The sequence below is a fragment of the Pteropus medius genome, unplaced genomic scaffold (genome assembly GCF_902729225.1).
Source record: "Pteropus medius unplaced genomic scaffold, Ma_sr-lr_union100, whole genome shotgun sequence".
NCBI lineage: Eukaryota > Metazoa > Chordata > Mammalia > Chiroptera > Pteropodidae > Pteropus > Pteropus medius.
In genome coordinates, this window is record NW_024347791.1 from 14,728,846 (window position 1) to 14,755,755 (window position 26,910).

General features: G+C 36.1%; 2 protein-coding genes across 5 annotated transcripts in view; both read left to right on the forward strand.

The window, feature by feature from the left end:
• Window positions 1-6,882: 6,882 nt before the first annotated feature.
• SAMD9L (sterile alpha motif domain containing 9 like) lies at window positions 6,883-14,542 on the forward strand. Of its 3 annotated transcripts, none has more exons than XM_039878094.1 (2): window positions 6,883-7,006; window positions 9,473-14,542. In XM_039878094.1, exon 2 carries the CDS (start codon window positions 9,494-9,496, stop codon window positions 14,243-14,245), a length of 4,752 nt encoding a protein of 1,583 aa, XP_039734028.1. In that variant the 5' UTR covers window positions 6,883-7,006; window positions 9,473-9,493; the 3' UTR covers window positions 14,246-14,542. The 3 variants fall into 3 exon arrangements, with proteins under 3 accessions (XP_039734028.1, XP_039734029.1, XP_039734030.1); XM_039878095.1 differs by having other exon boundaries at window positions 6,889-7,006; window positions 9,477-14,542; XM_039878096.1 differs by having other exon boundaries at window positions 6,896-7,021; window positions 9,477-14,542.
• The window catches only part of SAMD9 (sterile alpha motif domain containing 9), a 28,579-nt gene continuing 8,557 nt past the window's right edge, over window positions 6,889-26,910 (forward strand). The window contains exon 1 of one of the 2 annotated variants that reach the window (XM_039878092.1): window positions 6,889-7,006. The gene's annotated coding sequence lies outside the window, so the exon portion shown is untranslated. Of the gene's footprint in view, window positions 7,007-20,579; window positions 20,870-26,910 lie in introns of those variants that run through there. The other variant, XM_039878093.1, reaches the window with a different exon arrangement.

Sequence of the window (26,910 nt, forward strand, 5' to 3'; positions counted from 1 at the left end):
ATTTAAGACTTTCCTTCACAACTAGCTTGTACAGAGACTATGTGAAAAAATACATAATTTTAACATGCATTTTGTAAAACGAAACTAATTTGCTTTATAGTTTCAGTTCTGAAGAACATCGGAAAGGGCAGAGGCCTGCTGGTCTCCTGCCAGGATTGCTAGCATTCTTTCCTGGAGATAAGGCTATCTGCCAGCTGCTGAGGCCTAGCCTCCTAGGGATGGGCCCCAGTGCCTCTCCTGAAAGCTGCTGCTTTGATCCTTTTTAATCGGCTCCCAGAGAGAAAATAAAAGTCCTTAGAGAATAGAATCTAAAATTAAGGAGAACACTGGGGTGCAAAATTTTCCAGCACAGAATAAAGGAGATAAGGTGAAGGTCTCCACAGCTCCAATCAGAACCACACCTTTACCCATTTGAAGGAGCAGAACAAAAACAAACAACCACTATGACAACAATTTCCCTACACCATGAATGGGAAAACAGGTTGGCTGAGAGGAGACACAATTTAATCGTGATGTCGTTCTCCTGATCACAGCTGCTCCCCCTTTATTTACGCTACGTAGCTTCTTTTTCTTTCTTTATTAATTAATTAATTTTTTATGGTGACATTGGTTAACAAAATCCAATAAGTTTCAGCTGTACACTTTAACAGTAAGGCATATATATATATTTACACTGTGCGTTCACCTCCTATAGTTAGATTTCTTTCTGTCACCACATATTTAACCCCCTTTAATCCATCTACCTCCCCTCTTCCTCCCCCCTCAACACTCTGGTAACCACTAGTCTATAGTCCATGTCCATGAGTCTCTGTTTGTTTGTCCTACTCATTTGTTGCTTTTAGGATTACATCCCATATATAAGTGATATCATGTGATTTTCAACTTTTTCTGTCTGACTTATTTCATTTAGTATGATTATCTCAAGGTCCATCCATGTTGTTGCAAATGGCAGTATTTCATCTCTTCTTATGGCTGAGTAATATTCCATTATATTTATGTACCACAGCTTCTTTAGCCAATCATCTATCGTAGGACACTTCGGTTGCTTCCATGCCCTGGCCACTGTGAATAATGCTGCTATGAACATCGGTGTGCAAATATCTTTTCGGATATGAGTTTTCAAGTCTTTGGGGTAAATATCCAGTAGAGGGATTGCTGGATCATATGGTAGATCAATTCTTAGTTTTTGAGGAAACTCCATACTGTTTTCCATAGCGGCTGTACCAATTTGTAGTCCCACCAGCAGTGTATGAGGGTTCCTTTTTCTCCACATTCTCTCCAACATTTATTATTACTTGTCTTGTTGATTATAGCTATTCTAACAGGTGTGAGATGGTTTTGATTTGCATTCCCCTAATAGCTCGTGATGTTGAGCATCTTTTCAAATACTTGTTGGCCATTTGTATGTCCTCTAAGGAGAAGTGTCTGTTCAGATACTCTGCCCATTTTTTGACTGAATCATTTATTTTGTTGTTGTTGTTATTATTGAGTTGTATGAGTTCTTTGTATATTTTGGATATTAGGCTTTTATCAGAGGCATAGCTTGCAAATACATTTTCCCATTCGGATGGTTGTCTCTTTTCGTTGTTGACAATTTCTTTTGCTGATCATAAGCTTTTTAGTTTGATGTAGTCCCATTCATTTATTTTTGCTTTTACTTCCCTTGCCTTTGAAGTCAGATTCATAAAATCCTCTTCAAGTCCAAGGTCCCTGAGTTTAGTTCCTATATTTTCTTCTATGCATTTTACTGTTTCAGGTGTTCCATTGAGATCCTTAATCCATTTTGAGTTAATTTTGGTGTGTGGAGATAGATAACAATCTAGTTTCATTATTTTGCAGGTGGCTTTTCAGTTTTCCCAGCACCACTTATTGAAGAGGCTTTCTTTTCTCCACTGTGTTTTTAGCTTTTTTGTTGAAAATTATTTGCCCATATAAACATGGGTTTACTTCTGGATTCTCGATTCTGTTCCACTGGTCCATGTGTCAGTTTTGCTGCCCAAACCATGCCATTTTGATTACTGTCGTTTTGTAGTATAATTTGAAGTCAGACAGAGTGATTCCTCCAGCCTCATTCTTTTTTCTCAGGATGGCTTTGGCAATTCAGGGTCTTCTGTGCTTCCATACAAACTGATGATTTTTCATTCTATTTCTTTAAAAAATGTCCATGGGATTTTGATGGGGATTGCATTAAATCTGTATAATGCTTTAGGTAATATAGCCATTCTATGTTGATTCTTCTAATCCAAGAACATAGAATATATTTCCATTTCTTTGTATCTTCTTCAATTTCTTTTAACAGGGTTATAGTTTTCATTATATAGGTCCTTCACATGTTTTGTTAGATTTATCCCTAGGTATTTTATTCTTTTTGTTGCAATTGCGAAAGGAATTATTTTTTCCACTTCCCTTTCTGACACTTCGTTGTTAGAGTATAAGAACGCTATGGATTTTTAAACATTAATTTTGTATCCAGAAACTTTACTGTATTTGCTTATTGCTTCTAGTAGTGTTCTTGTGGAGTCTTTAGGGTTTTCTTTATAGAGAATCACGTCATCCGCAAATAGTGACAGTTTGGCTTCTTCGTTTCCTATTTGGATGCCTTTTATATCTTTCTCTTGTCCAATTCCACTTGCTAGGACCTCCAATATTATATTGAATAACAGTGGCAATAGTGGATAGCCTTGCCTTGTTCCTGATCTTAGAGGGAAGGTTTTTAGTTGTTCACTATTAAGTATAATGTTGGCTGAGGGTTTGTCATAGATGGCCTTTATTATGTTAAGGTACTCTCCTTCTATACCAATTTTCTTAAGTGTTTTGATCATAAATGTGTGCTGTATCTTGTCAAAGGCATTTTCTGCATCTATTCATATGATCATACGATTCTTATTTTTTAATTTGTTTATGTTAATTATATTTGTATCACATTAATCGATTTGCATATGTTGAACATCCCTGTGCCTCTGGGATGAAGCCCACTTGATCGTGGTGTATAATCCTTTTAATACATTGCTGTATTTGATTCACTAGTATCTTATTTAGGATTTTTGCATCTGTGTTCATGAGAGATATTGATCTGTAGTTTTCTTTTTTTTGCATTATCTTTACCAGGTTTTGGTATCAGAATAATATCGGCCTCATAAAATGAGTTCGGAAGTATTGCCTCTTGTTCGATTTTTTGGAAGAGTTTGAGGAGAACAGGTATTAAATCTTCTTTGAATGTTTGGTAGAATTCACTGGTGAAGCCATCTGGTCCTGGACTTTTACTCTTTGGTCGGTTTTTGATGATTGTTTCAATTTCCATACTGCTGATTGGTCTATTTAGATTTTCCAGTTCTTTATTCAGTCTAGGAAGATTGTATTTTTCTAAGTACTGGTCCATTTCTTCTAGGTTATTAAATTTTGTGTTATATACTTTTTTCATAGTATTCTTGTATAATTCTTTGTACTTCTGCAGTGTCTGTCATAATTTCCCCTCTTTCATCCCTGATTTTGCTTATTTGTGTCCTTTCTCTTTTTTCTTTAGTGAGTCTGGCCAGGGGTTTGTCAATTTTATTAACCTTCTCAAAGAACTAGCTCTTTGTTGTACTTATTTTTTCTATTGCTTTTTTGTTTTCAATTTCATTTATTTCTGCTCTAATTTTGATTATTTCTTTCCTTCTGCTGACTTTCGGCTTCATTTGTTCTTCCTTTTCTAGTTTTTTAAGATGAAGAAGCGTTAGGTTGTTTATTTGGGCTCTTTCTTCTTTTTGGAGATAGGCCTGTAATGATATGAACTTTCCTCTTATGACTACTTTTGCCATGCCCCAAAAGCTCTGATATGTTGTACTATCATTATTGTTCATTTTTATGTAACATGGCCTCTTGACAAGCATAAGTCCCCTGTGTTGAAAAAATATGCCAATATTTCAGAGTGTAAATCTGATCAGATAATGTTCACAAAAGGACTTTGTAAGCCTCAGGACAGTAAAGTATACTAAAGTTCTCTATAAATATTAACATATCATCAACCAAAGCTAGGTTGAAGACACTGATTGTGCCAAGGAATTATGTTAAAGTGTTATTAAAACCCTTTAGCCTAAATCTTTGTCACCTTGGATTAAATACATGGCTCCAGCCAAATACAAATCATAGATCATATAAGATGCTCATATAATTGACAGAGTGCAAAATTCATATGAAAGCATTTCCAAATATATAATAGCTTTGAAGAATTATATATCTTCTCAGTTCCCATCACAGGAGTGGGCAGCTGAGAAATTTTTTGATGTTATAAAGAATCTTCATCTTTGAACAATGAGGGACACTGTGAGATAAGGTAGAGATAAAAAGACCAGTTTGGGATGGGCAGATGTCATTCACCCTATTTGAGATAGGTGCTTCCATTTCCCTGGGGGTTCCTGGAAGAATTCAAACAATAAAGGAGAAAATGAGGGGAAGCTATCTCCCTGTAAGGAGACACAGAGACAAGCCCTTCTACCATCCCCACATCACACATACATACACATAGTGTCTCTGGGCATGTAGTAGCCAATAAGCAGGAAATCCTTCATGTGCTGCTTCCTGTAGAACAGCGGTCCCCAACATTTTTGGCACCAGGGACCAGTGCTCCTATAAGAATTTAATGCCTGATGATTTGACGTGGAGCTGAGGCGGTGATGCTAGCTCCAGGGAGTGGCTGCAAAAACAGATGACGCTTCACTGGCTTACCCGTTGCTCACATACTGCTGTGAGGCCCAGTTCCTAACAGGCCATGGACCACTACTGATCTATTGCCTAGGGGTTGTGGACTCCTGCTGCAGAGTGCTGGAGCATGGTTGAATTGCTATAATCGCTGGCTAAAACAGAAGATAAAATCTAGAGTTTTTCCTGATAATCTGTGGAGTGCGCAGAGGAGACAGTGGGTAGCTTAAATTAACTGAGAAAGGACTCTAGCTAAGAGAAGATATTGCCTCAGACCTGGACAGAGTGAGTCTGCGATAAGATCATCTCCAGAGGAGAGTCTATTTGTCCAGAGCAGTGAGAGCAGTTAACACAACAGAGGGGAAGGAATACTGAGGCCTCGAGGGGTCTGGCTTGCTGAGGTCTAGGATAAAAAAAACCCTGTATGAGAAACATGCTCTTTCAGAGACGATCAGTGAGACAGCAAAACCTGATGAAGGGCGTAGGAAACTCAGGTCACAGCAATATGCCTGTTGGATGAAGAACATATGTCTACCAATTTTTCTTTTAAAAAATTAAACTCCTTTCTCACTCATTATGACCACCTGACTTGTAAGCTGGAGTTGGTTCTGGTATAAATGATGATGAAATGAAGATACTTCAAAACCACAATGAGATATCACCTCATACCTGTTAGAATAACTATTATCAAAAAGACAAGAAATAACAAGTGTTGGTGAGGATGTGAAAAAAAGGAAACCCTTGTGCACTGTTGGTGGGAATTTAAACTGATTCAGCCACCAATGGAAAACAGCAGGGAGATTCCTCAAAAAATTAAAAATAAAACTACCATACACCCTAGGATTCCACTTCTGGATATTTATCCGAAGAAAACAAAAACACTATCTCAAAAAGATATATGCAACCCCATGTTCACTGCAGAATTATTTACAATAGCCAACACATGGAAACAACCCAAGTGTCCAATAAGGGATGAATGGAGAAAGAAAATGTGGTATATACACATTATGGAATATTATTCAACCATGAGAAAGAAAGAAATCCAGCCATTTGTGACAACATGGATAGACCTGGAGGGCATTACGCTAAGTGAAATAAGACATAGAAGGACAAATACTGTATGATCTCGCTTATATTTGGAATCTAAAAAAAATAATAATAACTCATAGATACAGAGAACAAATTGGTAGTCATCAAAGGCAGGGGATGGGAGTGGGTGAAATGGGGAAAGTGGGGAAAAAAGAAAAGAAACTTCCCAAGTCTTTTGTTCCATAGGCAATGCTAACACATGGGTTTCCAAAAATACAGTTCAAGCATTACGCTACTCTAAAAACTGTAATTTCTTCATTCAACTAATATGTACTGAGTATTTATTTTATGTCAGGCCCTAGTGATTCACCAGTGAATGAAAGGCAAAAAGCTTGCTCTCCTGGATATTACATTTTAGTCACAGACAGAGAATGGGAAAGATAATTAAGTAAAATATATAGTGTCAGTATGAAATTCTAAAAAAAAAAAATGAAGCAGGGAAAGGTGATGGAAAGTGCTAGAGGAAGGACTGAAATTTTAGAAAGGGTAGCCAAGAAAGGCCTTACTGAATTTAACTAATGGGCTGAAGGAAGTGAGGGTGTGAGCTATGTATCTAGAGAAAGAGCATTCCAGGCAAAAGAAATGGCTACTACAAAGACCTAATGCAGCAGCGTGCCTTGCATGTTTGAGCAATAGCAAGACACCCTGGGTGGCTGGGGTAGAGTAAGTTGAGTGACTGGAGGTGATGAAGTTAAAAAAAACAGTGGAGTGGGCACATCGTGTCAAATCTTATGTAAGGACTTTGGCTTTTACTCTGAGTGAGATAGATGAGCAATCATTGGATGGTCTTGGGCAGAGTCTCAGGATTACACTTACATTTAAACAGGATCATGTTGGCTGCTGTATTGTAAATAGAGTGAATGGGTGGAGGATGTGAGGACATGATAGAGGGGTGAGGAAAAGTGAGAAAGTAATAGGATCAATGGGTTAAAGTCTTGGCGTTAAGAGAAAATATATTAGAGTTCAGGCACTAACGGTGGTGAGAATGAAATGTTTGAATCTGAGTTGATGGAAGGCTTGTAGCCATTGGTGATCCTGTGAATTTCCTAGGGATGCTATAACAAAGTACCACAAACTGAGTGGCTTAAACAACAAAAATATATTGTCTCATAGTTCTGGAGGTTGGATGTCTTCAAGATCAAGAATTGGTTGGTTCCTTCTGCTAACTGGCTCAGGACTAGGTGTATCTTGCAGACTGAAGACCGAGTGACTAAGAAGATTCAAGATACTACAGCAAGTAAGTGTCGTCAAGGCAAGTAGAAGATGTTATGCCCAGTGGTTGCATGACTACAGGCAGGATAAAACATTCTGGTGTGCTTATGGTCTTCACACCAGAAATGACTTGCATGGGTTTCCTCTCTGGCCAGTCATTAAGGCAAGAGGCTGAGGCCTCAGTTTAGTTCATCCTTCACATCTGACCTCAAGAAGACCTTCAGGGAAGCTTTTGCAAGCAACCCCAAACATAGATGGGTCAAATTTTAAGTTTGGCTAGATTTTGTGACTTGGTATACACTAAATTTTTTAAAAACATAGTTCCTTAAATTTTACATTTAAAAAATTACAAATCTTTTTAAAAATAATTTTAAATTAAATTTATTGCACGTCTACAATTCTATAATACATCATCTGTACATTGCTTTGTGTGTTCACCACCCAAAGTCACATCTCCTTTGTCACCATATATTTGACCCCCTTTATTCTTTTCTACCTCTTCCCTTCCCCCCATCTCTCTGATAACCACTAAAGATTACAAATCTTTTTAAATGTTCATATTTCTCTCTTTATAATTTAATATTTGGGAGGATTTTTGATCCTTAATAGACTTTAAGTCTATTTATCCTTTTAATACTTTCACTTTCTTGTTTTCTCTTATTTAAATGACATTATAGATTCATCTTTTTAATTCTGATTTAGTAGGTCTGGAGTGGGCCCTGAAAATTTACATTTCTAGGACATGGTTCCATGGCGTAGCAATTAGCACGTCTGCTTTACACGCAGAAGGTCCTGGGTTCGCGCCCCAGTAGAGCCACAGTCCATGGTCTACAGCCATGCCACCCTGAACAAGCCCAATGTCTGATCTCAGAAGCTAACAGGATCAGGCCTTAGATGTGAGACCACCTGGGAGACCAGGTGCTGTAGGCATAAATAATGAAAGAAAGAGAAAGAAAAGAAACAAAAGAAAGAAAAGAAAAATTTACATTTCTAGCAAGCTTCCAAGTGATGCTGACATTACTGATCTAGAGATTACATTTCGAGAACTCTTCAAATAGAATATTCCAGACAAATTTTAATCCATTTCCTGTTTAGAGAAAAAAGTGTAGCTGGCTGCCTGCATTAATTTAATTTTACATAAACACAATCTTTGAGACTGAAGCAAATCTGACTGGTTTTCAATGTGAAAATAAAATATGAAAACTGTTCTTGGAGTTATTTCTAAAATGGAACTTGTTTCTGATCCTAATGTGACAGAAATGTATACACAAATCGAATTCATCAAATGACTCTTCGGCTAACTGTTCGAGAACAAAGTTAAATATCACATATAGGAATGCTACTTTTTCTAGGATATGACATTTTCAGCGATCAAGAATTACTATATTATGGAAATGGAAACACCACTACTAAAAACAGAATGCTATAAATAGAATGATGTCATTTGTTTCCAAAAACTATCGATATTCTAGCACAATGCAAAAATAACAATAAAAGCGAGATATTTCGTGGCGAACTTTGGGCGTAAGTTAGGACTGTAACCCACGAGTTATCTTGGGGTAAATGCTTCAGCCGCAAGCGCCACCTGCAAATGGGAAGTGCGTTAAAAAGTACTAAACCCTGAACACCACTCCCACTCTCTCAGCCAATTAAATCAGAGTTTCAGAATGTGAAGCCCTCAGTAATTCTAATGTTCAGGCAAGGTAGAGAACCCCTGCTCCAGGATGTTACATGGTACACAGCTCATATGATTCAACAGAGTACATAATTATAGAACTTTAATTAGTTCACAAGAATAATTTAGGCTGAAATGGTTTTAAAAGTAAAAACTCAAAGTATTTTCTTTATTTAATTTTAGGCAGGCCAGGCCAGTTTGAACTACAGCATACACTTTGGTATCTCTGAGGGCCACAAGAATTAGCCAACCAAATCGATTATTCTAACATTTTGCTATCACATTGCCCGAAGCTCCACCCTTGGTGGCCTGACTGCTTGAGTTCCAAAAGAGTACAGGCGATGAGCTAACCAGCTGCCTTGTTACTATGTATCAAAGATGGCCAGCTTCCTAGCTGCAAATGGAGTTTCCAGTGCTCCAATCCACCTCCACTTATCCAGTTTCATATTTTAAAGTTTACTTGCAATATTCAGCTATGGGAACCAATTTCTGTATTACTTAAGATGCTTTTTTTGAGTTAAAAAAAATCCAACTTTCATCAAGTTAAGCCTAAAAGGGGAAATTATATAGGGTAAAGGGGTATGTCACCCTAGTTAGCAGCTACTGCATATTTCATAATCACAATTACAATCATATAGGAAACATGGACACTAATTGGGACTTAAAACAGTTAAAATAAGTACCAAACAGTTTTAAGAATCAACCTTGAAAAATATTTTATACACGCTGTTTATATAAAATTATATACATAATTGACTATATGATTTCAGTTATAAAGTATAATACTAAAATACTTATTGTATTACTTTTCCCAAGGAAGGAAGTTGCAGCTTTGATATGAGTGAACAAGCAAATCTACCCAAAATGACCAAAGACTGGACCAAAGAGCATGTGAAACAATGGGTAACTGAAGCCCTTAAGATTGATGAGAAATATGGGCAGATTCTGTTCAAAGAAGAAGTGACAGGATTAGTCCTGCAGGAATTAACTGAGAAAGACCTTAGAGACATGGGGCTACCACGGGGTCCAGCACTTTTGATAAAACGTATGTTTAACAAATTGAATAATAGTTTCCCTGAAAACAACAAACAGGATTCTGGACAATTAGATCATATGAAACTGTCCAAAAATGAACACCAAAAAAAGCCACAACAGACAAAAAAGGACGAGCAAAATTCAGTGTCATCCAATATTGATCATGATCTCAGTGAGACTAGAGATACCAAAGAACAAGACTCGGTTCTTATGACAGAAAATGAATTAAATGAAGTAGCGACCACTAAAAACAAAAAAAAGAACAAGCTGAAAACTGAACAGTTGACTTGTATGCCATATCCTTTTGATCAGTTCCATGACAGCCAGCGTTACATAGAACATTATCTTATCCAACCTGAAACAGGACCACTCAATCTCATAGACCCTATACATGAATTCAAAGCCCTCACAAATACAGAAACAGCCACAGAAAAGGACATTAAGATGAAATTTAGCAATGAAGTCTTCCGATTCACATCAGCTTGTATGAACTCACGCACTAATGGTACCATCCATTTTGGAGTCAAGGACAAACCGCATGGAGAAATTGTCGGTGTGGAAGTCCCCAGTAAGGATGCCTTCATTGACCACTTCAATCAAATGATCAAACAGTATTTTGAAGAAAGTGATATCAATAAAGCCAAGAAGTGCATTCGGGAGCCAAGATTTGTAGAAGTCCTACTACAGAACAATACTTCATCTGGTAGATTTGTCATTGAAGTAGATGTTATTCCAAAACACTCTGTGTGTAAAGAAACCTATTTCTACATTAAGATGCAAAACTGTAAAAATGAAACATGGAAACAAAACCAAGATCATTCACTATTTGTGAGAGAAGGGGCTAGCTCTAAGGATATCCTGGCCAACGTCAAGCAACAGGATGCGGATTTCAAAAAATATATACAAAATTTAAAGTCACTAACAGCATCTAGAAAAGAGGCTGAAGAAAGATATGAGGTGAAGGCAAATAAGAAGGAGAGTGAAGGACAAAAGCTGGTTAAACTTCTCATAGGAAACCGAGACTCACTGGATAATTCTTACTACAATTGGTACATTCTTGTAACAAATAAATGCCATCCAAACCAAACAAAGAACTTAGATTTTCTAAAGGAAATTAAATGGTTTGCTATATTGGAGTTTGATCCTGAGTCTGAAAGCAAGGGGGTGGCCAAAGCTTACAAAAGAAGCCGGGTAGCAAATCTGCACTTTCCAAATCAGTATGAGGAAAAGACAACTACCATAAGGGAGAAAATTTCTAGTCTGAATCTTTTTGATCAGCCCAGCTGGATCTTCTGCAATGGCAGATCAGACTTGAAAGATGAGAGGTATAGGCCCCTAGAACCACATTTATGGCAGAGAGAAAGAGCTTCTGAAGTCAGAAAACTGATTTTATTTCTCACAGATGAAAACCTAATGACAAGAGGAAAATTTTTGGTAGTGTTTCTATTACTCTCTCCAGTGGAAAGCCCAGGAGACCCACTCATTGAAACCTTCTGTGCTTTCTACCAAGCTCTCAAAGGAATGGAAAATATATTGTGTATCTGTGTAGACTCACAGTTTTATCAACGGTGGAAAGATCTACTACAAGCAAGACTGACAATGGCAGATGAATTAACAAACCATAGTATTTCCACTTTAAATTTAGAATTGATAAACAATACTATCCTCAAACTAAAACCAGTGACTCAGTCATCTAAAAGGTTTTTACCCTCCAGTGGATCATCTTCAGTTATCCTAGAGAAAAAGGAAGAGGATGTGTTTACTGCACTGGAAATTCTCTGTGAAAATGAGTGTAAAGACACAGATATTGAGAAAAATGAATCTAAATTCCAAGAATTTAAAAAAACGAAAGAAGAGCATTTTTATCGAGGTGGCAAAGTATCCTGGTGGAACTTCTATTTTTCTTCTGAAAACTATTCTTCAGCCTTTGTCAAAAGGGACAGTTATGAAAAACTTAGAGATCTGATACATTGTCGGGCAGACTCTCCTAAACCAATGTTTGTAAAAATTATCAATCTTCATCATCACCCAGGCTGTGGGGGTACTACACTGGCTATGAATGTTCTCTGGGACCTAAAGAAAAACTTCAGATGTGCTGTATTAAAAAACAAAGCAACTGATTTTGCAGAAATTGGAGAACAAGTTACCAATTTGATTACTTATAAGGCAGCCAGCCCTCAGGATTACATTCCTGTACTTCTCCTAGTGGATGATTTTGAAGAACAAGAAAATGTCTACAATCTACAGTATGTCATCCATTCCATTTTAGCAGAGAAAGGTTTGAGATATGATAAAACATTGGTAATTATCTTAAACTGCATGAGATCCCAGAATCCTGATGAAAGTGCAAAATTAGCAGACAGTATTGCACTAAAATACCAACTTTCCTCCAAGGAACAAAGAGCTTTTGAGTCCAAACTGGAGGAAATTGAAAAACAACACAAGAACTGTGAAAACTTTTATTCCTTCATGATTATGAAAGAAAATTTTGATAAAACATATATAGAAAATGTAGTCAAGAATATCTTAAAAGGACAGAATATTGACAGTAAGGAAGCACAACTCATTTCTTTCTTGGCTCTACTAAATTCTTATGTTACAGATTTTACAATTTCAGTGTCACATTGTGAAATATTTTTGGGAATCACATACACCCGCACACCCTGGAAACCTGAAAGTCTAGAAGACAAGATGGGAACCTATTCTACACTTCTAATAAACACAGAAGTTGCAGACTATGGGAGATACACAGGTGTGCGCATCATTCACCCCCTGATTGCCATTTGCTGCCTAAAAGAACTGGAAGAAAGCTATCACTTGAGTCAGTGTCAAATTGCACTGAAGATATTAAAAGAGAACGTATTCTATGTTTCTGGAATAGGAAGAGACAAATTTCAACATGACGTGCAAACTCTTCTGCTTACAAGACAGCGCAAAGAGCATGGAGATGAAACAGACACTTTGTTTTCCCCATTAATTGAAACTTTACAGAATGATGAAGTTGAAAGAGTCCTGACTGAAGGAAGTATTCGATTCCCAGAAAATGCATTTATTTGTCAGGCTTTAGCAAGACATTTCTACATTAAAGAGAAGAATTTTCACATTGCTCTGCTTTGGGCAAATCGGGCCCAAAAGAAAGCACCTAAAAATTCCTATATCTCAGATACTCTTGGCCAGGTCTACAAAAGTGAAATCAAATTGTGGTTGGACGAAAACAAAAACTGTAAGAATATCACTGTTAATGATCTAACACATTTCCTAGAAACTGCTGAAAATGCCTCAAGAGCTTTCAAAAAAGCTCAAGAGCAAACTGATAGGAAAGACTATGAAACAGAGACTTGGTCACCACAGAAGTCCCAAAGAAAATATGACACGTATAACACATCTGGTTTCTTGGGTGAAATAGAAGTTGGTCTTTACACTATTCAGATTCTTCAGCTTACTCCCTGTTTCCACAAAGAAAATGAATCATCTGAAAAAACTATGGTAGAATTTTTATCAGGAAAAAGTAATATTCCTACAAATTCAAAAAATGTATATTATTTGGCTCTTAGCAAGTTCACACCTTATTTACAAAATTTACAATCAGATATGAAAAGGTGCTTTGACTTTTTTCTTGATTATATGAATCTTTTGAAAAAAAGGGATACCCAAAAAGAAACAGGGGAAATCTTATTAAGCAAGAAAATAAGTCGTTGTTTCAGTAAATACATAGAATTTTTCTGCCATTTGGATCCATTACAAGGCAAAGAGAGTCAGTTACTCCAAGAGGTGAATTATAGGAAAGGTCTAGAAGCTTTGAGAGCAGATAGGTTTTCTGGACTTCTAGCATATCTTAATCCAAATCACAAAGATGCCCCAACTATCATGGAAACTATAGTGGAAAAATACACTTTCCTCTTACAGCAAAAGCCAAACAAACGAATGGTAAAGGAGAAACAAAATTTCATTTTGGCTAACATTATTCTCAATTGTCTAAAACCCACCTCCAAGTCCATTCAACCACTTAACATACTTAAAAAACAGCTCCGAGAAGTGTTGCAATACATAGAACCAAATCATCAATATCCAGACCCTTATTTCTTAGCCTGCCTTCTGTTCTGGCCAGAAAATGAAGAGCTAGATGAAGATGCCAAACTAATGGAAAAATACGTTTCTTCCTTAAATAGATCCTTCAAGAGACAGTACAGAAGCATGTGCAGATCCAAGCAAGCAAGCACATTTTTCTACCTGGGGAAGAGGAAGGGTCTCAACAATCTTGTTCATAAGGCTGAGATAGAGCAGTACTTCAGTAAAGTACAAAATATAAATTCATTCTGGCAGAGTGGAGATGTGTGGGAAAAAAAAAAAGTCAAAGACCTCCTGCGTCGTCTCACTGGTCTGGCTGAAGGCAAGGAAATCTCTATAGAATACGGGACAGAGAAAAAAATAAAAATACCAGTGACATCTGTTTATTCGGGTCCACTCAGAAGTGGTGGGAACATAGAAAGAGTCTCCTTCTACCTAGGGTTTTCCATCGAAGGCCCTCTAGCATATGATATAGCAGTAATTTAAGAAGATATAGTAGCACATATATGTTTATTCATCTCTCCCTCTCTGATTTTATTCCTTATTCCCATAGCATTCTGATGACATTATTGGCTTACCTCTAATCACAGATTTTGCTATTGTCTTCCCAAATAGATTAAAAGCCTTTGTAGGGCATGAAATGGGTCTACACACAGTGCTTGGCACACAGTAGTGTCAATGTTCGATGCCTTAAATATGCACTTTAAGACTAACAATTGGTATCCACAGGTCACATCATTATTGGTTGTAGGTCAATAAAATGTTTTAATTCTATTACTCTTATAAATTTTCTGAATTATGAATTATTTCTTCACCGTCAAAGATTTAAATAGGATGAATGTAGAAGAGAAACCCCTTCTTAGTTTATTGAAACTCAAACCCAGAGCTCCACACCAGAGTGCCAATTATTCATCTTGGTATTAATAAAAACATATGTGGAAGGTAAATATTTTGTTACCATCCTCCATCTACCCCTTCACACACACATACGCACACACACAATTCCTTGTATCCCCTTGCCCTTCTCTCAGGCATTGCTTTGGGAGGGGGAAGAGAGCAGAAAACAAGTATCCATAAGTTTGAACTCCCTTCAACAACTTGCTCCCAGTTAAAGATGAATCCGTTTTTGTCCATTCTTGCCTCCTGTCAACGCAGTCTTATCTTCACCTGTTCTTTAAGATTCCATCTTCCCTGGCATCTTTTTTCCGTGTATTTCCCTCTTTACTTCTCAACCTGTGCTATATGAATGCTGTTCTGTCAAATATTCCCTTATTTTCATCCAACATTTTCAGAGTATAGCTATTCTGATTTCTCCACCACAAGTCAGTTAGAGTAACCACCAGGAAGTCTTCCCTAACTACTGTAACTCCTATCTGATTACATGACTTTCTTCATGGCAATATGTGCTCTCTACTTTCCAGCACCAGGAATGCCATCGCAGAAACTTGTTCCTAGACTTACACCAGCCAGGACAGCCTCAAACAGCATTCTAGAGCTTGGATTTTAAGAGCTATCTATTGCCTATAAAGTGAAACACATGCTAACATAAATTAAATCGAATACTTCACAAATATATGTTTGCTTATCCATTTCTCTATATCTTCTTCTGATGTAACTTCGACATTCCAGGCTTCAAACCCAATTCCTCTTGTCATAAAGATGTCCTTTTCCCTCTCAGGGATCTTTTCACCGACTCTTTGGGCAATAGTTGTCTCCTCATAAGCATAAAAAATAAAGTTCGATTCAGTTAATTACCAGGAGTTCCCTGAAAACTTTCTCCTTTTATACAAAAACTTGAAACAATTTATTGTAAAATTTGCTATCTTATTCATCTGCTGCCGATACTGCTCCAAGCTGCTGCTTTCCTCTTCTGCAGCCCACCTGTCCATCTGGTAGCAGGCTCTTCCCAGGGGCTGCACTCCTCGAATGGTTCATAGGCCTTTGGACATAAGCCTGTCCCTTAATCCTTCACAGCTCAGCTAAGACTGGGCTACAGTGTTCAGCAAGATTTAACTAAAGGCTTTAATTAAGATTTTTGAAAAGTTAGAACAGAAAGAAGAAAAACTGTTACATGTTTCTGTTATTGATGACTGTCCTCAGAGTTTATAGGCCCAGCTCCTCTATAAGGTTCCTTAGGGGGCTTCTCTCGTCTCAGCCCCTCTTTCAACAACCATGTCGTAGGGTGGCCCTTGCTCGACTCTCCCAGATGAGACAAGCCCTAAACAGGAATCCTTGACTCACAGATTAGGCTACAAACCCTCTAACGTCCTCAGAAAGAATTATGTTTTTTTCTGAAAAAAAAAAATAGAAAATGCAGAGAGATCACCTCACTCAACAAAAAAGACAAGGTTCTACATTATTATGCAGAGAAGTTCAATTCCCCATTTCAGAAGAGATTCTTTGGTTTATCTTCTAGAATCAAAGAGCCCATTAAAATGCTTTCCCTAAAACAAGTGCTTAGTCTTCCTTCAAAGGTGAATTCATGTTTTACCTACAGAAAAACAAAAAAACTTAGGCTTAAATCTAGTTTATCCCATTTTCACCATCTATATTTCAAAAATATTGGGATCCAATTTCTACTCAGGGAAGTCCATTAAAAAATAAAAACAATAGTTTTTAACTGATTCTTTTCTTCAAACTCACTCCCTTTTCTCTTTTTTCTAAGTTGCCATCAGGGAAAACAAAGTCAAAAAAGAAATTGTTGGATTGGGTATTTGTAATACTACATGTTAATTCTACCACCTCATTCCTCAACTCCCTATTTATGAGGACTCAGTGCCCTCAAGTTATCTACTTGATAACTCCTGTTCAGGGCTCCACATAGTCTGTCCATAAATCACCAGCTCTACCCACACAGGTAAATTAACTCATAGCTGATAATAGCTCAACAACGGTTATCTCAGTAGGTCTTATAATTTGGAAACAGGATAAATGAAGACAGCCACTGAAAAAAGTTCACACTTAGAAAATAGACAGGCTTTCAATGCAAGCCTAACTGTGCCAGTCATTCACCAAGTCAGTGTACACAAGTAAGTTAGAACTCTGGTTTTCTCATTTGTAAGATGAGGAAAATAAACTTTGTTTGCAAGCATCTGATGAGGATTAAATTGGATAGCACGAGTTACATGTCCAACACTCAGTAGGCTCTTATTAGAAGACAAATTTAAACATCTTTATTGAGATAATTCATGTACCATAAAGTTCTCCCATTTAAAGTATACAATTCAATGGTTTTTTAGTATATCCTCATTGTGCAACCATCAGCACAATCAATTTCAGAACACTCCCATCACCCAAAAAGAAACTCTGTACCCATTAGCAGTCAATCACCATTTACCCCTTTCCCCAAGCCGCTGGCACCCACTAATCTTCTCTCTGTCTCTATGGATTTGCCTATTCCGGACATTTCATATAATTGGAGTCATACAACATGTAGTCTTTGGTGAATGGCTTTTTTCATTTTGCGTAATGTTTTCGAGGTTCATCCATGTTGTATCATGCACCAGTATTTCATTCCTTTTTATTGTCTAAAATTTCATTGCATGAATATACCACATTTTTTTATCCAGTAATTAAAGGCAACTTATTCTAATGAAGCACTAAATGAATATTGTTTTGTTGATCTAAGATCAGTGTATTTTACCAGTCTTGTTTAGGTCTTCCTGAATTTAAACACTGGCTATCTTTGTTACTCCATTTCAGTCTTCAATTAAAAAAACTTATTCTCTGGTACTCTAATTCAAGCCCCTTCCGCTAACCACACAACCCTAGTTTTCTCGTTCTATATCATTTACCCCTTTTCCCATACTCATCTTCACATGCAGTTAAGATACATTACATCAACTTATATAATTTTTAAATAAACACAATATTTCTTCAATAGTTAAAAAACTAGTCCTCACATTGGAAATAGAGAACCGGACAGTTAGATGAAAGTAAAACAAAAAACAAACCCACAGACTTTTTACTTCATACTCACGCCGGAATTAAATATAAACTGGGAAAAAATTATACCCCAGGATATTTCTTCAAACAATTTGAAATGTTTTATTTTTCATTCTTATTTGAAAGAGAAAATATTATTCTTGAGCATGTATGAGTGATGTAAGAGCCAGAATATCTTTAAACATGGTCGGCTTCTACCGAGCATTGTGAAGTCACATTATAATAACTCAGGAAGGGTGGATATATACAGACCCTTCAGATCACCAAATCCCTTGGGAACAATCATTCTATTTTCCCATATTAACAATATTCTCAATATTTCTCAAAACATAGGACTAGGTAAACAAAGAGACTGGATTCAAGAAAATTAAATTTACATTAAGCTTGGTATCCTTCTGAAGGGATAACTGGTATACTAGTTTAGAAATACCTATGATATAAATACACACCCAATGTGGAATTTATAATCATGTGACTAGTACTTAAGGTTACCAGACTCTTAACAAAGAGAAATGTAACAAGAAGGAATAAATTTTTAAAGGGAAGTCAAAAGTCAAAGGTCTCTGCTTAAAGCTGAATAACCCTTGGGTAAATAAAGCATACCTAAATGCTCTGAGTAACTAATCTTTTTAAAAATATATATATTCTGTAGAATATAGACTGTTTTCCAAACATTCCTAATCCCTGTGGGACAGCTGGGCCTTCCAGATGCTGACAATGTCACATCTGACGCTCACAGGGCACGAGCCAGTTCCTGAAGAAAGTCAGCTCTTCCAGGAGCCTTGTGTTATAAAGACTGAAGATGTGTATTGGGCATAAATAGCCACAGGAAGATCCAACTTGTTCTCACAGTCTTAGAAAAATGGAAAGCAGCATTCAAAGTGAGTCATGGAATACAATCTATAGATCCATTCTGAAAGAAAAATTAGTAATAGCTACAGAGTTCATAGGAAATGCCCATGACGTCTGCTATTATTTAAAAGCTATCTCAATTGTGTGCAAAGGAGCAAGATCTGTCTGGTAGAATACAATATCCATATGTTACCCTCGTAATGTCATTTTACCTTGTTCTTTCAACCAAATGTATCAGATTTCTAACTGCCCCTCAATATGTATAAAACAGATTCATTTTGCTGGCTCATCTTGAGAGTTCTGAAATGATGTTCCTTACAGATATTGTAAAAATATAAATATTTATTCATGGCTGCCATGTCTGACCACTCCTAAGACAGTGAGACCATACTAGACATTCTAACACCAGGGCAGGTATCGTGGGTACCAATTAAACTATATTACCTGTTACTCTTAGATGTGGGTGGAGGGGTATAAAATTGTAACGCCTGGCAGCCTCAGATTCTTGATACTGATGTGCTGAGTATCACAATTTCTTTATTTCTAAAATGGCAAAGTAAGATGAACCCCAGTTCCTATTTCATTTTGACTTATACAGTGGCCTGACACAGAGACCCACCACGCCTTAAAGAGTATTGCTTCTCGTACAAATTTCAACAAAGCCTCAACATTGTTTTATGGAGCTAAACACACACCTATTTAATCTAGCAATTCCATGCCAAGGTATTTACCTAAGAGAAATGAAAACATATGTCCGCAAAAAGACTTGTACAAAAATAGTCATAGCAGCTTCATGCATGACTGCCAAAAATGGAAATAACTCCAATGTCCATTTAAAGGAAATTAGATAAATTGTGTCATACTAACAAAACAGAGTACTATTCAGCATTAAAAATAAACGAACTACTGATACATGCAACACTAAAACCAATCTCAATTACATTATGTTGAATAAAAGAAGGCACAGAAATACCACAGAAGAGAACATACTATACAATTCCATATATATGAACGTCTAGATCAGGTCAAACTAATTTACGGTGAAAAAAAAATCAGAGGAGTGGTTTCCTCTAGGGGTAGTTAGGAGTGATGAGGGACAGGGGAGATATGCCATAACAGAAATGTTCTATATCTCGATTAGGGTGTGGGTTACTTCGGTTTGCCAAGCCATTTGTTCCCTGGTCAAATTAGTCAGGGTTCTCCAAAAAACAGAACCAATAAAGTATATATAGAGAGAGATATGTGTGTATATACATATACACGTTTATATACATACATGTAAACACTTAAACATACATAGTCACATTATTTAATGTCTTTGTGTTTCAGTTTCTCCAGCTGTAAAATGGAGATAATAAAGCATCTACCTCAGAGGGCTGTTATGAAGAGTAAATAAGTTAATATAAGGTACCTACAACAGCGCCTGGTACATAATAAATGCCTAATAAACATTCAAAAACCTGTGTGAATCTACAGAGGAATGTGAAAACCAAAAGCTATATGAGCACACACAATAAGTGTTAGCATTTACTGTTAATTTTTTTTTTTTAATGTTAACTATTTGTGTGGCTCTCACTTAGACAGTTCTCTACCTGGCCTTGAGACTGACCTTAAAAAAGATAAATCCCTGCACTGTGGCCATGGGGAGGCTGTAACCCTAGTCTGTCCTACAGAACTAACCCAGGAGCCTTGAGCATTCGTGGAGAGCTCAGAAGAGTCTCTGAAGGCCATTACTTTATACTTTAGGAAAACAGAGATGGATGGTTAGTCGACCTTGGAAGGCCAGTGAAATACCACAATAAGCTGCTTCATACTGCTCCCAATAGCAGTGAAAACCAGTGTTCACAAGGGATCTACTCAGAATATCCCAGAGCTTTTCTGTAGCTAAGACGGCAGGGCTCTTGGCAGTCCTCAAAACTCTCAAGCAAAGAACAGATTTGAAATCTCTGGATTTTAACCAAACAGACCAGAAGGTGGCAGAGTAAGGGCTTACTGGGGGAAGGGAAAAAAAGCATTTCAGAGAGAACAGTCATTTTCTATAAATTCAAGTCTAGGAAACGAAACTGAAAACGGGCTACCTTTCCCCGACTTGCTAGTTTTCAACACAGCCATTTCTGAGACACACCCTGTTGTTTCTGAGCCAGTTCAAGCTCAGACTGAGGTAAAGCAGAGAATAAACTTCCACAGAAAAAGAAAGGAAATGGTTGTCTCTAACATCGCTGAAGGAAGAAAATACAGACGTTAGATGTTTTCTGCACCAAAATACATGGTTTTCTCTTTATTTATGCAGAAGAAATTTGAAAGACAATCTGAGTAAGTACAATATTTATTATTAATATTATTACTACCTATAGCGTGTTATTGAATAGGAAGGAATCTTTTCAATTAGAAAATTGAAATATACCCCAAAACCAAAAATAATATTTTTAAGCTTAGAAATTCTATTCATTGCTGTGACAGGAATCTGCTTTATAATAGTTGAAAAATGAGTCATAACATTCCTATAAAAGATGCCATCGTAAACTAAAGGCACTTTTATTAATGAAATCCCCCAAGGAATCTGCAGCATCTTCAGAAAGAACATATAATGAAAATTTAAAGATGTACTTTACATTAATTAAAGATACCTTCCACCACCTACTCTAAGAAGTAGGTGGCTGCCAGAAAATAAAACTCCCCGGTAGCTTCTCAGACATTAGTGTCAGATGATATATAGAGACAGACAGATCTGAGACAGAGAGACAAAAAAAGAGACAGTGGTAGAGACAAAGGCAGAGAGAGACAGACAGGCTGCTACAGGAAGTCCTTGAAATTATGGCAGCTATATGCTTCTGCTAAATACCTGGGTTAAAAATCTGACTGCCTCCAAGGTAATACCTGATCTGCAACTCTTTTTAGAAAAGCTAACGAACCTTACATTTAACCCTACAGTTAATAAATATATGTGGGTTCGATTGTGTAACAAATTGTTTTCTTTTTTATACTGGTTGCTAAGATGCTCAGAACCAAAATTTTAGGCCGCTTCTAGTATAGTATATGAAATTGAAAATAGTTATTTTAGGCACTAACTTTACTCCATGGCCTAACCTCCTCCTAGCTTCCTTCCCCTTAATTAGCCTTCCCCCTGATTTCTTTACCCAAGGGTTTTCATATATGTATGATCCTGGATCACTTTCTGAAAACTATTCTGGAACAAGGGAGGGTATAAAGAAATATGTGAAATATTTCTGAACAGTAGCATAAATGGGCAAAGCACAGATGTTAAATAGAAATCATTTCTCTAGCATATATTCTCCAAGAGTATCATCTTCAACAGTTTTTTTAAAGTAAGTTTTGAAAGGCACAGCCAACAAGTCTCGGATAAAGGCTTTAAAGGAAGCAATGTAAAGTGCAAGCTATTCAACCATAATTTAAAGATATTTTCTCTATTTAGAGAATACAGTCAAAAGTCAGTCCTTTTTTATTTGCTCACATTCCCAAACAAACTTTCAGGCCCAGGTCCCCATCCACCTGGCTTTATGTTTGTATTATATGTATATGGTATGCAGCTCATGCATAAATGAAATAATTCACCACTCAGTCTCATAATCTGATTTTTGAGGTATCATTTAGGAGACAAGGGCTGAGTTTGTAAAACTGTGACAATGTCAGGGAGACTCTGGGAGAACTACACTGGTAGGATGGGGCAAGAGATAGGGCATAAGAATTCTAGGTATGAGGACTCAGGAGCCTGAATCCTGCCAGGAGCAGAAGGATCCAGGTACCCCCTGCTTTAAGTGTTACAATACTGTAGGTGCAACCGAAGTGAGCTGTACTTTTATAGAGTAGAGTAGATGAGGCTTAGCAAATGGACACATGGAAATGACTCAGATAGTAGTTATTAAAGGAGGGTGGGATCAAGTTTTAGACAACTATAAAACCAGTATGAATCAATGGTGACTTGTAAAAACAAGCTATTCCCGTAATCTGAGGCTGCAATAATAAATCTCTAGTAAAACTTTAGGACTTCAGATGCCCAGAATTGAATTATCTTTATTTGGTAACATACTGTCATCTTTTTCTATGCGAGTACCTCTTTTATTTCATTCATTTGTTTATCATGTATTTTGAAGGTATCATTGGCTTTTTAAATAAAGTATAATTTATATGAAATGAATAAATTTTAAGGGTACACTTCTATGAGATTGTTATGTGTTCATCAGCATAACCACTGATGAGATCAAATTATCAATCTTAAAAATTGAACAAAAAAAATTGAACAAAGGTTATTGAGCAGCAAATCACTTTATTTGGATATAGCAGAGGAATTGCAATTTGGGACATGCAAACTATAGCAAACCATAGGCAAGTCTAAAGAGACAAAGGGAGGTCAGCTTATGGGGGTGGTTCTTGGAGGATATTGGGGAGGGCTGTTTTAACAGGAGCCCATTGGTGGGGAACAAGAGTACCAGGTTGTGGCAGTTTCTTATTGGCAGCAAGTGGAAGGCAGTTGCTATTGTTGATCTCAGTATGAGTCAGCAGGGAAGAAATCTTCCTTCTTCTTGTTTGTTATAAAAAACAAGTGCTTGAGAACTCTCCCTTCATGGCTTCCCAGCTCCATTTTGAATAAGGTTTCTTTTATTTGTTTTCACAAAATATTTTTATCACACCATTAGTTTTCCTCGTTCCACTTCCCAGAAAATATCTTCCTACCAAAAGGTAACCACTATTCTGACTTCTACTACAATAGATTAATTTGTCTGTTCTTGAACTCCATATAAATGAAATCCTACAATATGTTTTCTATTGTTACAGGCACATTTAACGTAATTAAAACTATCAAATAGTTTTGGCTGAAACAATTTATAATTTCATCAGAAATGTATGAGTGTTCTATGGACTCCACCTCATCATCAACATTTGGTATTACCAGGCTTTAATTTTAGTCATTTTGCTAGGTATGTAGTATTATCTCACTGTAGTTATACTTTGCATTTCCATGACGGTTAAAGATTTTGGAGCACTTCTAGATTCCAATTCATCACATCCATCCATGTGACTATCAAAAGCCCCACTAGTTTCTTTTCCTCCCGGTAGGCCAAGGTTAGTCCTCAAGCTTGTACATCAGATGTCTAGACATTCATCTTACATAACTGCAAATTTGTATAGTTTGATCAACATCTACCTGCCCCTTCCCCCTTCAGCCCCTGGAATCCACTGTTCTATAAATTTCACTTTTTTTTCTTTAGATTCTACGTATAAATGAGATCATACAGTATTTGTCTTTCTCTTTTTCTTATTTCACTTAACATAATATCCTTCATGGCAGACTTCCTTCTTTCTCATGGTTAAGTAATATTCCATTATATATACATGTGTGTGTGTACCACATTGTATACTACACTGTGTGTATATACATATCACATCTTCTTTATCTAGTCATCTTTTGATGGATGCTTAGATTGTTTCCATATGTGAAAATGCTATAGTAAATATAGCAGTGCAGAGATCTCTTCAAGATACTCATTTCATTTCATATTGAGTGAATTGTGGAAGATTGGTTTTTTTTTTCTTTGAGGAATTGGTCCGTTTCATTTGGGTTGTCAAATTTATGTGTGAATAATATTCCTTTATTGTCCATTTTAAGTCTAAAAGTTTCAAAATGATATCCACTGTTTCAGTTCTTTAATTAAATTTATTGAGGTGACACTGGTTAATGAAATTATATAGGTTTCAAGTGTACAATTCAATAATACATTCTCTGTATACTGCATTGTATATTCACCACCCAAAGTCAAATGATATTGGTAAATGTGTCTCTTCTTTTTTATCTTTTTCAGTCTTGCTAGGAGTTTGTCAACTTTACTGATCTTTTCAAGGAAACAGATCTTTGTTTCATTTTATTATATAACTTTCTCCATTATATTTGTTTTCAACTTAATTGATTTCTAGTCTTTATTATTTCTTTCTGCTTGTTTTTGGCTTATTTTGCTCTTCTTTTTCAAATTTTTCTAGGTCTTTGTGGCAAGAGCTTATTATTTTGAAATTTTCTTCTTTTCTAATATATGCATTTATTGCTATAAATTTTCCTTTTAATACTGCTTTGACTGTGTCTCATAAATTTTTATATATCGTATATTCATTTCCAGTCACTGCAGTGTATTTTTTTATTTTACCTGAGACTTTTTTTGGGTCCATGAATTATTTAGAAATGTGTGCTTTTAGTGTTTTCCTCTTACCTTTCTGTTATTAATTTCTTATAAGATTCCATTGTGGTTGGCAAATATATTCTGCATGATTTCAATTCTTTTAAATTTGTTGAAGTTTGTTTTATCATTTAGGATATGGTCTATCATAGGCACTTAAAAAGAATGCTATTCTGCTGTTGTTGGATAGAGTGTCTGTGGTTTGAAATCTGTTAGTTGATGGTGTTGAATTCTTCTATATATGTCCTCACTAATATTCTGTCTAGTTCTTCTACCGATTGCTAAAAGAAATGTGTTGAAATAGCAAACTGTAATTAGATTAGTCTGAAACTGAAAAGTTCTCTCAGCGATTAAATATTTTGCAAATTCTGGTTTAAAGCATACACTTTTAGGATTGCTGTGTTACCTTTTTGGATTGACCCTTTTATCATAATATAACATTACTCAGTCTCTGGTAATTTTCTTTGCTCTGAAGTCTACTTTATCTGACATAGCAACTCCTGTACTTATTAATTAAAATTTTTATTATATACCTTTATCCATACTTTTACTCTCAACCTACCTATATTATTCTACTTCAAGGGAGTGTCTTATAGATGAGGTATACTTATGTCATGTTTTTAATCCAGTCTAACAATTCTATATTTTAATTTCTGCATTTAGGCTATTTATATTTAATGTGGTTACTGATATATTAATACTTATATCTACCATTTTATTTTTTGTTTCTGTTTTGTTTTTGTTTCTATTTTTAATTTCTCTGTCTTAGTTTCCTGACTTCCTATTCATTATTTGAAATTTTTTTACAATTCCACTTTTATCTGCAGTTTTTTTTGTGTATCATTTTGTACAGCTTTTTCTAACAGATGCTCTAGATGTTACATTATATATTCATAATTTATGACAGCCTAAGTGTGTTGTTGTATTTGAGCAAAGTGTAGAAATCTTTCTTCCCATATATCCCCTTACCCTATCCACTTATGATATATTTATTTTAAGTATTTCCACTACATATATTCAAACCCATATCAGATAGTACTTTAACAATCAAACATAATTTAGAAAATCAATATTTACCAGTATTTTTGCTTACCATGTTATTTTTCTCTTCCTAATGTTCCAAGGTTCCTTTTCTTACCATTCCCTTTCTGTTTAGAGAACTTTAACCATCATTTTAGAGTAGGTCATGTAGGTTGCACCACTTTACATTCTCACTAACAATGCACAAGAGTTCTTCCTATTTCTCCACATCTGTGCCAATACTTGTTATTTTCAAGGTAGTTTTTTTTTTTAATAGTTATAACAGATGTGAAATGATACATCATTGTGGTTTTTGTTTGCTTTCCTCTTATGATTAGTGATGTTGAGCATCTTGTTTGTGGGTCATTGTATATCATCTTTGGAGAAATGTCTATTCAAATCCATTGCTCAGTTTTACATTGGGTTATTTCTTTTGTTGTTGTAGAGTTGTTGGAGTTTTTACTATATTATGGATATTACCAGTTATATAATTCACAAATATATTCTCTCATTCCATAGCTTGCCTTTTCATTCTGATAATTGTGACCTTTGATGTAGTTTTGTGTAGTCCCACAAAAGGGGCTTACCTTATTTATTCTTTTCTTCCAAACTTTGTTTAATAAGTCTCTCAGCTTAGTATTGGAATTTCAGCCAATCTCAGGCTAATTATCTCCAAAGTTTGAATGTGATATATAGCTTTTTCCTTTTAAAAGGTCACATCACATTGAGTATCCCTGTCATAAACATACTGTCATGTGGATCCCCTTTTATTTTGATCTACAGCTGTGAGAGAGTAATCATCAGGTACCTAAAAGCAACTGTTGACAACATGCTCCTCTAGCCCACTCTTTTTATTTTTCCTTAATTTTTAAAAATTTTTCGATTGTAGTTGACATACTATATTATATTAGTTTCAGGTATACAACATAGTAATTACATTTATATAACTTAAGTTCATTGAGAATCCTTATAACCAGTGTTTTAAACTCTGCACCTGGTAGATTGCTTGTCTCCATTTCATTGAATTCTTTTCCTGTGGTTTTGTCCTGTTCTTTCATTTAGGTCATATTTCCTTGTCTCTTCATTTTGGCTGCCTCCCTATGTTTTTTCTATGTATTAAGTAGTTCTTCTATGTCTCCTGGTCTTGGT

What these genes read in the sequence shown, in the direction of transcription:
- SAMD9L (XM_039878094.1), top strand. Translation starts at nt 9,494, where the DNA reads ATGAGTGAACAAGCAAATCTACCCAAAATGACCAAAGACTGGACCAAA.